This window comes from Pongo pygmaeus, chromosome 5 (assembly GCF_028885625.2).
Source record: "Pongo pygmaeus isolate AG05252 chromosome 5, NHGRI_mPonPyg2-v2.0_pri, whole genome shotgun sequence".
Classification (NCBI taxonomy): Eukaryota; Metazoa; Chordata; class Mammalia; order Primates; family Hominidae; genus Pongo; species Pongo pygmaeus.
This window is the reverse complement of record NC_072378.2, coordinates 41,459,427-41,474,237: the sequence shown is the minus strand read 5'-3', so window position 1 is coordinate 41,474,237 and position 14,811 is coordinate 41,459,427. Positions and strand designations below refer to the sequence as shown.

Genomic DNA, 14,811 nt, shown 5'->3' with positions numbered 1-14,811 from the left:
TTAAGTCCCACTTTATGCCATCAACTCACGTTTTCATCTCTAACAGCGATCTCTTCTCTGAGCTCCAGGCTCAATCATAGCTGGATTCTCCACTTGAATGGAGTCATTCTCCACTTGAATGACTTATTGGCATCTCAAACTCAACATACTCAAAACAGAACTCGATTTTCTTTCTCAATGTTCAGTCTTTCCTGTCTTGGTAAATGACACGATCAATTCATTTATGAAAGCCAAAAAACTGAGTCCTTTTTCTCACCACTTCCCACTGAAATTCAATGTATTAGCAACTCCCATCTGTTGAACCTGCAAGATATATTTCAGGTTAATCTACCCCACGCAGCTCCCCTGCCATACCTCTACACCAACAATCTTCAGTCTTGACTGCACATTGGAATTGCCTATGAAACTTTAAAACATCTTATTCCTGGGCCAACCTCAAGAAATTCTGATTTAAATGGCCTGGGGTGAAGCTTAGGCATTAAGATTTTTAGTTAGACAAGGTGGTATGGTACCTGCAGTCCCAGCTATTTGAGAGGTTGAGGCAGAAGAACATTTTAAGCTCTAGAGTTCAAGACAAACTTGGCAACATATTGAGACCCCAGTCTCTTACCAAAAAAAAATAGAAAAAAGGAAAAACAATTAAAAAGCTCCTCAGGCAACCACAGCTGAGGTTGAGAACCACTGCTCTAGACCAAATCTCCATCATCTTTCCAGGACAATTGCCTCTTCCAGCTTCTATTCTTAAATTCACTCTCCACCAGCATTCAATCTCCACAAGGTAGCCAAAATCAGCTTTAAAGTGTTAATCAGATCATATTACTCCCCTGCTAGACCTTTCCACAGTTTTCCTTTATGCAGAAATATATAATTCCAACTCTTCACTATGCACTACAGAGCTTGGTGGTCTCATAGCTACCATCCCCCAACCTTGCCTCAAACCACTCTTCACCCTGGCGAGCTATGTTTTGGCCTGCACTGGCCTTCTTTTAGCTCCTAGAGCATGCCGAGCTTTCTCCTGTCTCAGGACCTTTGCACTTGGTATTCTGTCTGAAATGCTTTACCCCTAGTTCTTCACAAGCTGTTCCCCTCATCCTTCATGTGTCAGCTTAAATAATACCTCCTCAGAGGAGCCTCCTATGACCACCCTGTCTCATACACTCCCCTACCCTAAAATTATTTTGTGTGTGTGTGTGTTTTTACCACTATACTATGTTTATTTCTTTGATAGAATGTATAAGCTACAATTATTGTGTTTATTTATTGTCTGTCCCACTAAAATGGAAACTCCACGAGGGTACTCTGTCTTACTTTCCCCTGTATTTCTAGTACCCAGAAGTTGCTGGTATTAGAGTACATACATGATATAGAATTTTTATCTTCCCCTTCATCCAAACCTATGAGAAAAAGCAAACGACCTTCCATATGTGTTCCTTAAGGATAAGAGGTAAGTCGAATAATCAAATTCCTAACGGAGATGCCTCAAAGTAATTATTCTGGTGAATCTCAGAATGATGGACGGAAGCATACAGGGCACTGTCAGTAAAGGATGAGAATGTTACGTAAGTACTAAAAGGTATAAGGTCAGAGTAATTTCTGTTGGGTAGGCCTAACTAAAAAGTTCAAGAGTGGGTTCTTGCCCTGCCTGCACCTATTACAGTCCATGTCACAGAGTAGGTACTCAAAACATGGGTACTGTACAAATGAGTTTTTTCCAGATACTGGATATCTGGCAAATAGCTAAAAGCTTAATACATGGCAGAAAATAAGAAAACACCTATTCCTTCCTCACAGGATCAAAATATAATAATAAAAAGATGTTTTATAAATTTTGTCTGAATACACACTTGAGATACATTATTGTTAGAAGAGAATACTTTATTTTGAAATAAAATACAAATGTGCAAAGTAAATTAGCTCCTCCTGTCCCCCCTTTGAACAATGAGTCAATAGAATGTGAGACCGGGTAGAATGGTAGATAACAGGCAAAGTTCTAGCTTTTCAGTGGCAACTTGAAGAAACCAAAGATGAATGATGCTAAAGGAATGACCCTTTGGTACCTGTTTTAAAGTACTTCTGGCCCCCTTCTTTTATAAACCCCCAGGAGCCCAGCACCACACCTTGTTACCCTACAATGATCACTCACGCTCCACGATGTCACTAATGTAATAACTGAAGATGTGGGCCAGTTTGTCCATGTCACGTTCCGACTATGCAGGTCAGGCTGAACCTGTCCATTAATGCTGTAAACCCTGACCAACAAAGCAGAAATTACGATGTTAACTCCAAATCCTAAACTTTTTGGCCCCTTTCTCCCCACACATCAGGCCAGTGTAAAGGAAACAGATCCCTTCAAGCTGAGTAATTCCTTTATCCATTAACATGGTGTAACTTAGAAACTACTAAGGGCCAGGTTGGTTGCCGCTGCCATTGGGAATCCAAAGGACCACCCTCTCTGCTTCCAAGAGCTGGAGATGGTGCCCTTTTCATCTGGAGCCAGCTCTTTCCCCTACTCTCTTAGGCTGCCTGGCTATGGGAAACAATAGGATCCCTCCTCATGTCTGGCTAGAGAACCACTCACACAGTGAGGACAGGCACCTGGTATTACCCATCTTCATATCCCTGACACAGAGTAAGTATTTGTTAAATGAACGACTTGCGGAGTGGCTGCTAGATAGCTACGGCCAGAACAACGGCGGGCATATACTTACACGACGCCAAGAATGAATTAACTGAACGAATAAAATAATTGAAACAGAACGCATATTAGAAAATGCTCGGGGTTGGGAAAAACGGGTTCAAAGCCCGCCGCGTGGTCCTGTAAAAATCCTTTCCTCTGAGTTTCGATTTCATCATCTTTGAGGTGAGCTCAAGGGCTGAGCCGGTTCATCCCAAAAGATGTCCTCCCACGCTAAAACGAAGATACTCAAAGTTTCCTGCGGAACCCGCGGCACGAAGTTAAACTGTGCCTTAGCTCGCGGGAGGTTAGGCCTGTAACCGTCGAGGCCTCCAGGGGCTTAGACCCAACGGCCGCCTCTCCCGCAGGCCAGGAGACTAAAGTGCCGGCCGTCGCCTTCACCCGTCACATGGACGCCTAGGAGGACGCCCTGGGCCGTGGCAACCTCGGGTTCCGATCCCTGGGGCTTCCGAAAGACCAGTAGGTCGGGAAGCAGCGCCGCCAAGCGGGCCTCCACAGGCCACAGAAGCGGCGTCGTATCCCGCTCGCCGGTCACCATGGCTGCCCGCCTAGGTACCGGAAACAGGGTCCAGCTGCATAGCAGCCAATCCGCATCGCAGGCTCTGTTGGGGGCCCTGCCGCCGACCAATCCGCATCGCAGGCTCTGTTGGGGGCCCTGCCGCCGACCAATCCGCGCAGGATTCCTTGGGACAACGCCAATCGGAAGCGGCTGCAGTCACCGCCCCACCACCTTCCCCCAGCCTTGGCGGGGCCGACTTCCGCGGGGAGAAGGGGCTGGAGGTGCGGCGGTCCGCGCTTTCAAAGGAGCAAAGCTGTCTTTTCTACTGGAAACGGGGGAGGTGAAGACACTCCTACGATAAAGCCGTTGGTGTGAGATAAATATCGAGAGGTCTTTCCCCCATACTACAGAGTAGAATCTTGGGTCATCTCTGAATTTGGTAAGGACAGGTTCCACTGGCATAAATCTAAGCCAAACTCAAGCACAGTTTGACTAAAGCTATCAAATACTGTCAGTCCTTTTCCTTCATTGTGAAGAGTTTCTCCTCTCTTATCTGCCAGGGCAGGTCTACTGCTCTCATCATGAATGCTTCCTCGGGCTGTTTGTCTCTTGTGTGTTGATAATGGCATATCGGAGGCTTCTAGTCTTTGTTGCTTAGATTCCCAGCGACCGTAAGGTGAAACAGTAACAAGGTGAGCATGCTGTGGATTTTTAACAATCAGAAAAGTACTTTTGTTTTGGTCTTCTGCCAAAACAAAATCTAACAAAACGTGAAAAGTACATCTTCACTACCTGAAATTCTACAATACTTAATCAAGGCTGTTTTTGTGATAAGGGCTAATTTTCCTCATGGAATTACTTCATCACATTTTGATAAACACTTTCAGTAGTAGCATCAAATGTATGATCAGCCTGCAGGTGACAGAAAATATCTCAACAGGGTGGAAGGGCCAAAAGGGAAGAAATTAAGGGGAGATAAAGCTAAGAGGCCCAGACATTACAAGTTTGACACTGTTTACAGAGACACTGTCCATGCAGACAAGTCTTGTCGGGGGAGATCACAATTTCAACACTGGAAACACAAACTAGAACCCAGGAGTTGCAGATTCCTCAAAAGTCACATTACTTTTCGGTTATTTTTATAAATTTATTTTAAAAAATAACAATTGCAATGACATTAATGATCAATCACCTGTACACCCCCATACTGCTGGGGGAAAAACCTTCGATATAGTTGAATCCCAAAGAAAAATCAAGACATTATTACCAGGCACCCTATAACCACAAAATGCTCTGTTGGTCCAGTGGCATCGACAATGACATGTTCAATGTACCAGTGCAGTTAAAATATATACACTTAAAATTATCCTGCAAAAAAAAAAAAAGCACTCAAGTTGCATAACTAGGCATTAAACCAATTATTCATTCATCCATTCACTCTTTCTCCATCTGTAAAGTCATCACTACAGTCACAAATAAAAATGAATAAAACAACTAGTATCAAAGAAAAAATCCAAACGTCAATACCCTGCCCCCACTTTGTGGGCTACTATGGTGTGCTAAAGTGACCACAAGAAAAGGGTCATGAGCTATTTGAAATGCAATGACAAAATGACAACTGAAGCATTTCAAACAAAATTCAAACTCATCTCCCCCCACATAAAAAATTCAGCAACAAGGCTGGCATTACTATGTACAAACTTACAGACACAAATAAATAACATCTTCTAACTGTTGGTGGTTTAAGCACTCAAAGTTAGGTCTGAGTAATTTCTTTCTGAACTCTGCATCTTAGACTCCTAAATTAACCAAGGAATATAAATTCCTCATTGTTAGTAATCTATTCTCTGGAAAACTTGGGACTTACTAATAACATTAATATCCCAAACTCTTGTAGAGCCAGAAGTTTCTAGTGAGCTTACCAAAGGATCAGTCCTTTGACATCTGGAAGCCAGGACAGATTACCAGATCCTGGGACTACGAATATTTCACTTCCTGTTTCCTTTGCATAGCTCTGTACCTCTATTTCTATCATTACAACCATCTCTCTTTGTGGTGTTTTTAGAGGGCTTAATTTCTGTCTTAATACAGTTAAGCTGAAGTCAAAGAAGAACCAATTTTTATTCTTGGTATTTAACCCCCAATGTTCCTCAGAATTACTGGGTTTTCCTTGTTTCCAGAGAAGGCAGCCAACTCTTCTGAAATATCATCTTAGTTCTCTCAGGGTTCAACATCTAAAAGAGAAATAGATTTCTGAGGCACAACCCATTCTGGGAACAGTAGCCCAGTTCCTGACCCTGTAGGCATGTTTCTTTCAGTCTGCAGTTTATTCTCACAGTATGGATGCAATGAGAAAACCTTTCTGCACAAGGCCTATGGAGAAAACATGAAAACTGGCACCAAAGAATCAGCTGCCATTGGAAGAATGAAAATGCTCGCTTTCTAGGGCCAGCACTGTGCTGCAGGAGTGAAGCCAACATCCACCTCAAGCTTTAGTGGGTAACTTGGACTCTGTCCAGGACAGCATGACTGATCAGTGCTTTCCAGAAATTGTCAAGGACCAAATCTCAGGCTTCTTCCTTTCAGTGCTTGTTAAAGGTTCTAGCGTAAATGTGAATTACTCTCTTCATCTTAATGATCCATTCCAGGTATCCATCCACTGGAGAATCACGCTGTATGATAACATATGGGTGTACATGCTCTCTCTCTCTCTCTCCCTCTCCCCCACTCTCTCCCCCTAGGCTGAAACACATGAATTTTTCAGTCCCCAAATGCTGTCACAAAGTCTATGATTGAAAATCTCTAGTTTGGCTCTCCCTTTAGGAGTACTACAAATCTCCTCAGTGCTTCAGCAAAGAAGTTGTTGAATAGTCTTGTTCTCTACTTGGGAAAGGCAGTTTCAAGGTTTAATAACCTTCTACATTGTCTTAGAAGTAGCCACAGCAAGTACGATGGTCTAGATGACCAGTCAACAGAGGGACAAGCAGGCCACAACTTTTCAAAGCTAGAAAAAGAGATTCGGCAACGTATATTTTTAGTGCTTGAGTCTTTTATCATTCTATCCCCAGAATTAGCTTTTTCTTGGCTAGAGTCCAGAAATATCAACCTACCATCTGGGCAGAGAGGAATTATTATTATTACCACAGATTGGAAGAATGTATCTCAGGAATTTATTGTTTCCATATCACAAGATAGAACTTCCTTGACTGGAAGCCATCTCTGAATACAAAGCGTCCATTCAGTTAGTCAGTGTGAGATTCCCCCACCAGAGGGATAAATGCTGTCTAGATTCCATGGGAAGGAGTGGGCTGCTGCTTTCCTGATTGCAGTTTTGGTTGAGAAGGTTGTTCTTCCCTGCTGAGATGGCTGGCTGACTTCACCAGTCAACGTAAGTGCTTTGTGTACTGCTGGGGTGGCATGTGTCTCCTTGCATCATCCGAATCCATGAAATGTCGATGTCATCAACAGTCTGAAATAGGTCCTGACTGAAAGAGTAAGACAAAGGCTTGCAACTTCAATTTTCCAGGCATCGCTGCAATTGTAATACTGAGCCACTTATTAAAAACTAAGTGGTTTCTGTCCTGTAGAAAAGGGCAGAATGTGATCATCAATGTCCCATTGGAAGAGTTGATCAATTTCCTGGAACAGTAAGAAACATGACCTTGATCAGCTCCATCACATGGCCTGGGGTTAGGACACTCGGATGATCTGTGTCATTGCTTCTTCATCGGCTTGGTTTGGATCCTAGAGACAAAGATGACACGATGATTAAAGTCCTTTGCAAAAGCAACAGGCTCATGGCTCTCACTACTTATCCCCAACTCATGGCTCTCACTACTTATCCCCAAGAGAATACACATAACTTTACCAAGTAAATCAAAGGCTTGTAATACATCTTAAGTCTGCATACATGGCTTAAAGTGTAGCCCCATTAGGAAAGAAGAGACAATAAACCTTATTCTTAAAAGAATTTAAAGTCTGGCCTGTACTCCATGGTGAAACACTGCAGGGCTGTTAGTGTATCTCTTTCCTAAGAACCTTATGTTGTTCTCTATACTTAAGGGTTAAGAGTATTCAGATTCAGGTGTCTAAGGAAAAGACCCAGAGAAACCATGTCATGCTGTATTTTTGTCACTGTTTTTTGATTATCATTTAAATACTGAGTACTTAGCAGGGCTGGAAAGAATCATTAGAATCTATACACTTTAATGTACTCATTTTACAGATAAATCTGAAGGCCAGATGGGTAAAGTGATTTGCGTGGACTAGGGTCAGGGTCAGAAAGTTAGGAGCCCAGCAAGGGCTAACTCCCAAATCTCCTGACTCCCATTTAATCTTCTTTCCACTAAACTCTATATGCTGTTTCTCACTTTAAGACCTACAGTGTTAACACAAGGATAAATCCTTGGAAGCTTTTTGCAACACTCCGCAAGAACCACCTTTAGTTCCCCCATACCAAGGCTATGAAGCCTTGGGAGGCAGGATCTGAGAAAAAGCTGAAAGACTTCTGGAGATGGAAGACTGGAACTGGGTCTTGAACAATGAGCAAAAACAACTAGCATTTACTGAACTCACCATGCACTAGGTATGGTGCTACATAGATGCCTAATGTGGATTACTGAATGAAATCCCTACAACATTGCTGTGAAGTATCAACAGTATTCCACTTTACAGATAAAAATAAAAGAGGTTGAATTGACCAAGATCATACTGTTAGCACACAGAATGACGAGAGTTCCTGGCACAATGCCCTCCTGGCACAATAGCTGTCAGGCCCACATTCATACACTGTATGAATGAATAGCAATGAGAAAGGAGGGGCTCTCACACTACAGGTGAGGACTAATAGCACTGAAAAGAGTTGTTAGTGTTCATGTGTGGGGACACCGAGGAAACCTAGTTTGATTGTTGAGAGGGGTGATAAGGCAAAGTTGCTTAGATGTTATACAGAAATAGTTTGAGATTTGATGCAGTTAAGAAATGAAGAACTATTAATAGCATGTATCCTTGACCTGGGGACTGGCAGGTTAAAAAAAACACTTTAACCATCTGGCAGTACTATATAAGGCCAATTAGAGGAGACTGGAGATTAATTTGATGGATATTGCAATAGTGCAAGTGGAATGTGATGTTAATATAGAATGGAGTATCAGCAAATGGGAGGAATCTATTAATTCAAGAAACACTGATTACTTGGTTCAGAACTAGATACTAAACCCAACAAATACATCTAAGTCAGTACTTAAATACAACTTACTTAAATAGAATTAAGTCCAATAAATATAACAGAAAACAAAACAATCCTCTACCCTCTATACAACTTATAGTCTAGTGAAGGAAACAATCTTGAAAAATTCAACAACTTAAATATTATTACACTGTAAAGAAAAGGGCCAAGTGCAATGGTGTGTGCCTGTAATCCTAGCACTTTGGGAGGCCAAGGCGAGAGGATCGCTTGAGCCTAGGAGTTTGAGACCAGCCTGGGCAACAAAGTGAGACTCCATTTCTACAAAAAATTTAAAAATTAGCTGGGCATGGTGGTGCGTGGCTATAGTCCCAGCTACTCGGGAGCCTAAAGTGGGAGGATCACTTGAGCTGGAAGGTCAAGACTAAAGTGAGCCATAATCACACCACTGCCTCCAAAAAAAAGAAAAGATGTTGTAAGAACATACTGAGAGAAGAGATCTATTCTAGATAGGGTATTTAATTAAACCCAGACCTAACAGATAGGGAGATAGCCATGAAAAAGATAGAGTAAAGGGCATACAGACTGAAAGTTCTAAGGACAAAGACCCATGGCAGGAAATAGACCAATGAACAGTAAACAGCAGCATAGAGACCAAGAAGTAGAAATGCAGTTAGAGGTAGACAGGAGCTGCAGCGTGTAAGGCTTTGCTGGGCATAGCAGTAAGCACTTTGGATGTCAGTCCAAGCGCCAATGGGAAAGGGTAGGGGTTGAAGGAGCTTGAGCAGAACAGGGACTTGATAGGATAAACATTTTAAAAAGATCACACTAGGATGTGGAGAGTAGGCTAGAGGCGGACAAAAGTGGAAGAAGGGAAACCAAATTAAGCAGCTATTTTATAAATCTAAGCCAAAGAAGAGAGGATTAGACCAGGCTCACATCAGTTAGAAGGGAAAAAAGTAAACATTCAAATTATATATGTGATGGGGTAATAAAACTTGTTCAATAAAAATAAAACTTGTTCCTTGAAAATTAAGAAAAGTGTGATTTTCAAGAAAGAATGAATAGTAATAAGTGACAAAGACGAAGAGCATCTCAACCCTCCAAGTAGCTGGGACTACAGGCATGCATCACCAGGCCTGGCTAGTTTTTGTATTTTTTTGTAGACATGGAGTTTTGCCATGTTGCCCAGGCTAGTCTTGAAATTCTGGGCTTCCCACCTCAGCCTCCCAAAGTGTTGGGATTACAGGCATGAGCCACCAAGTCTGGCCTAGTGATTTTAAGATAAAAGACAATCTAAAGAGACATAAGATTGCATCCAATTTAGAGAATGTGAGTAGTCCCAGAGTACGAAAATAGCAAGAGGACACTGCTGAAGGCTTCAACTCAAGTCAATACAAGGTAATAAAGAAGAATAAAATGTATATGTCTTCCTACCTGCATATGGGGACTATCCTTTTCCTTTGGAGAGAAAAATCGTCCACCTTCACCACGCTTCCGTGCCATGGCATGACGGTGCCGAGACTCATGCAGGTATTTCTAAAACGAGAAATAAAGCCATTTAACTATTAATACTATCCAGAACCAGCACAGTTATCTACTGCACAAATTCCATTCTCCAAAGTTTCAGACAGCTGGGATCAAAGCCACAAGGGACAATTATGACTCAGAATGACGATGAAAGCTTTGGAGAAAACACCTAGTAAGTAATATAGCTAACCATATATAACTACTGTAAGAATGTGAATGCTTACAGTATGAATTTTTAAAAAAAAATAACAGACTACCACCTATACTTCACAATATATACCCTTTCCTCTGCTTTAATAACAGGCCAAATTTCATTTGAGCAAATGAGTGTTCAGTAAAAAGACTTCCCTAGCATTAAAGTTTATTATTATTATTTTCTAGAAACGGGGTCCCACTCTGACACCCTTGCTGCTGGACTGCAGTGGCATGATCATGAATCACTGCAGCCTTGAATTCCGGGGCTCATGTGATCCTCCTGCCTCAGCCTTCCAAGTAGGACTACAGGCATTTGCCACCACAACTGGCTGGACTTTCCTAGCCTTATCTGCATGTTAGGTGTGATCAGGTAACTAAATTCTGGCTAGTGAAAGGTACACAACTTCTTCAAAGTCTCCTTGAAAGAAAGGGTACCTGGCCGGGTACGGTGGCTCACGCCTATAATCCTGGCACTTTGGGAGGCCGAGGCAGGTGGTTCACCTGAGGTCAGGAGTTCGAGACCAGCCTGGCCAACATGGTGAAACCCTGTCTCTACTAAAAATACAAAAATAAGCTGGGCGTGGTGGCGCACACCTGTAATCCCAGCTACTCGGGAGGCTGAGGCAGGAGAATCACTTGAACATGGAAGGTGGAGGTTGCAGTGAGCTGAGATTGTGCCACTGCACTCCGGCCTGGATGACAGAGCAAGACTCAGTCTCAGAAAAAAAAAAAAGAAAGGGTACCTTTCTTGTTCCCTTTCTTCCTAGGCTGGAGCCTAAACAGGAATCTTGGACCATGAACAGCACACTAGCAATATTAAAGCAGTGAAACAGGTCTTGAGAACTGTGAAAATGTGCTACCAGTCCAGGATAATTTATCTTTGGACTACTTTTATGTATGAAAAGGAATAACATCTTATTTAAGCCACTGTTTGTTTTTGTTGTTATAACTGCAGCTGCATATAGTAATAACAAATGCTAACTCTTACAAAAGAGACAACAAGTATCTAACGTCAATTGTTTGGAAGGTACGTGAGAAAACAAGCCATATAAAAGATAATTTCAAAAGTAGAACCCTGCTATTCTCCTCTCCTATATCCTTCCCAATGTTATACATACCCTTCTCTCCTTTGGAATTTTCCCTTCTGCCTCTAGTTTAGCTCGGGCTTGCCTCCTCTTAAGAATACGGTGGTATTGTTTGGCATTCACGTAGAGAGGCTCTTCTTCAAGCATCTCTGCTCCAGGTAGAGGGATTCTTTGGATAGCAGGCACAGAGCCAGCCCCAGGAACCATCTGTGTGAACAGGAAACCAGAGCTTATTGATGGCGTGAAGTATGGACATAGAAACAGTTTCTTGGTTCCTCTTCATCTATTTTTTTGTAAATGCCACAAAAAGTAGTTTTTATAGGGTACTTGGGTAAATGTGGATCCCTGGAGAAATTTATACTAAAGATCTGCACTTTAAACAAACACCCCAGATGACTGTGTCATAGGAGGTTCAGGTGCCACTCTGAGAAACTATATAACCATGCCCTAATTCATGTCCACCCATGGCTCTAGATATTTCTGCTGCCATCTAATGGTCAGGAACAGTAGTCATAAGACAAAAAAACAGCACAAAAATAGATAGACTAAGTGCTACTAAATGCCTATATTTAGAAAAATAATTTAATAGTTAACTTATAACTCAATCCTAATTTTTCTTAAAAAACACCAAAACACTGTACTAAATGTACGTGAAAACAAGTAACAGAGTCCTGTACCCCACAGCTCTTTCCCAAATACAACCGCTTTGAATAACTATATTGAATCTTCTATAAAAATTATTTATTTTTCATTCAATTCATAGAAACGAGGTCTCTCTACGTTGCCCAGGCTGAGCTCAAACTCCTGGACTTAAGCCATCCTCCTGGATTAGCCTCCCAAGTAGCTAGGACTACAGGTGCATGCCACTGAGCCAGGCTTGGTTCTGTTTCTTTTCATAGCTTCCTCCACCTCTGTGCAGACTTCTGTTACTCATTCTTAATTTATGCATTTTAACATCCTATTTTGACATATGAAGATTTAGCTTTCACTCACACCACCCAAATCTTCCTATCTTCCCAATACATTTACATCACACTTTTTTTTGGTTTCTCTATCAATTACAATCTTTCTAATTCTTAGCTTATTTCTTATTTTGTCCATCATGGGCAATACTACTTTCCACTTCTCAAAGATTAGTATATAATTCCCTTCATTATTTGAATTCTGAAAAGAATTGCATAAAATCACTATTTATCCATTGCTTTATCTCCAGCATCTAGAATAGTCCCTGGTGAATAGTCCCTGGCACACAGTAGGTGCTCAGAATGAATTATGGTTTGTCATAATGTTATTGTCAAAGTAGATTAGCGACAGTGCCTTAAGGATCGATCTCAATCCCAAGAGGTCAACATAATAAATTTTAGGAGGCATCAAGTTGCATGTTCAAGAAAATTTCGAAGACAAAGCTGAAAAATACATTTTCTTACCATGACCATTCCTCCTGAATTGACCACATTGCCGGCCACTGGTAGTGTCACAGTGACAGTCCCTTGCCCACTGCTGGTTGTGTTGGTATTGGCTCCTGTTTGAACAATCTGTGCTCCTGCCAAACTGGCTGCTGGGATAGTGATCATGCCTGAAACAGGGACTGTAACTTTAAGAAAACAAAACATAAAACAAACAAAAAACAGGCACACAGAACAGAAAGAAGGGAACATAGTTAGTCCCTCTTCTATCTGGTACACACTCACTGATCCTGGCAAAACACACTGAAAAACACAAGGGGAGAAAAAGTACTCTCCCACTCTGGTGTGCTATATATAATCTAAGTAATCACAGTCTTTGAAATTCTATTAACGTCTAGGTCCCAGTTTTGAGTAACTCTATCCTTAGCAGTTTTCAAAAGGTGAAAAGGTTTGGAGGCCTCCTCTTCTACAGGTCAGTCTGACTATAGCTATACCTACCGCTCTTGTACATATGAGCAATCTGCTTCAGGACAGAGATTTTAAAACTTATACTTTGTTTATCTCACACTGACAATGAGTCAGTTGTATTAAAACTTAAAATTAAACCAAGCATTCCAAGTCCCCAGACTATCAACAGCAGCACATGAGGATTTGTTCACCATTCTGTTTGAACTCTTGCCTGGGCTCAATCCAGTTCAGGGCCTCCCCGGAGTAATACAAGAGCACACAGTTAGTGCACTCTCTGGATCCTGTATATTGCAAATTTGCAATCACAAAGTCATGGAATCTAACAAAGATGTCCTTTTTTGATTTAACTATTTGACTAACAGGTGCTTCCAAAAGCCTTCAAGTTCAGTTTCTGCACTCCTCCTCCCACACCGAACAGATCTCTCTATTATTTATGTTATCTATTCCTAGAACATACTTCCATGAGGGCCCTGCATTGTATTTATTTGTTCACATGTCTCTCTTACTAGACTAGAGGCTCTTTGAGAACTCTTCTTAGTAAAAGTGCTGTATACATAATAGTCATTTAAAGTAATGAAATGACCCAGAAAAAAACATAAGCAGCAATAGCACTCTAAAGCCAACTTGATTTTTGATCTATTTCTCTCTTTACCAGTAAACTCCCTATTTCTAATCTTCTGTTTAGAAAGACTTCTTCCCTAAAAGCTTACACAATCCCTAGATTAGCAACCACTGTAGAAACTGCTACACATGGAATCACTGTTGGTCACGGATGGTGACAAGAAACCAACAATCAATGGAGAGCTAGAGGAAATCTTTTTTTTTTTGTCCAAAAAATATGTGGTGTCAAGCTCACCACTCAAATTCTAAAGATGTCAGTTGTCTAAGGGACAAAAAAGTTGCCACAAAAAGTCCTAGGGAAGCTCTTATGGGTACACTTACCTTGCTGAAGAATGGTGCCATCTGCATTAACTGGCTGATAGACGATGGTCTGCCCTTCAGCAGTCTGTGCCACTTGCTGTCCCTGGACAGCAATCTGCTGCTGTGTCTGGAGGAAATAAGTAACGACACAATTCAATAGATCCCAAAGATACTAACAAAGAACGATGTAATCCTTAAAAAAAAAAATTATTTTTTTGAGACAGAGTCTCACTCTGTCGCCAGGCTGGAGTGCAGTGGCGTAATCTCGGCTCACTGCAACCTCCGCCTCCTGGGTTCAAGCGATTCTCCTGCCTCAGCCTCCTGAGTAGCTGGGATTACAGGCATGTGCCACCATGCCCAGCTAATTTTTGTATTTTGACGGGGTTTCACCATGTTGGCCAGGATGTTCTTGATCTCTTGACCTTGTGATCAGCTTGCCTCGGCCTCTCAAAGTGCTGGGATTACAGGCGTGAGCCACCGCGCCCAGCCAAAAATATATTTTTTTATGGTTTTCATCCCCTTTTCTACTATACATGCTATACATGAAATATCTGACTCAGTTATCCGACTCTTCCAAATCAGTTTTGCTCCTGTGTGACAGAGCTAGTGGAATTACCTGAGTCTGGCCAGCAGTGACGGCTGTCTGGGGCTGCTGGATGATGATCTGCTGGGTCTGGCCCTGCTGGCCCTGCACCTGCACAGCCTGTCCACCCTGGATCTGGATCTGTCCAGGTGGGACCAACTGTATCTGCAGAAAAGAACATAAAAAAAGGATTGTACTCTACTGACACTGGTCTCCTTTGGTCCCTGAGAGTTATCCACATTTC

The 14,811-nt window shown here is 41.9% G+C and overlaps 1 protein-coding gene across 10 annotated transcripts in view; it reads right to left on the bottom strand.

The window, feature by feature from the left end:
* Positions 1–4,330: 4,330 nt before the first annotated feature.
* NFYA (nuclear transcription factor Y subunit alpha) overlaps positions 4,331–14,811 on the bottom strand; it is a 27,132-nt gene continuing 16,651 nt past the window's right edge. For 6 of the 10 annotated variants that reach the window (XM_054491001.2, XM_054490992.2, XM_054491008.2 and 3 more), the window contains 6 exons: positions 14,601–14,732; positions 14,006–14,111; positions 12,617–12,783; positions 11,223–11,396; positions 9,817–9,918; positions 4,331–6,938 (listed from right to left, as the gene is read on the bottom strand). In XM_054491001.2, the coding sequence (XP_054346976.1) occupies positions 6,885–6,938; positions 9,817–9,918; positions 11,223–11,396; positions 12,617–12,783; positions 14,006–14,111; positions 14,601–14,732 (735 nt within the window). In that variant the 3' untranslated portion in view covers positions 4,331–6,884. The remainder of the gene's footprint in view (positions 6,939–9,816; positions 9,919–11,222; positions 11,397–12,616; positions 12,784–14,005; positions 14,112–14,600; positions 14,733–14,811) is intronic. The other 4 variants (XM_063666189.1, XM_054491000.2, XM_063666191.1 and 1 more) reach the window with 1 other exon arrangement.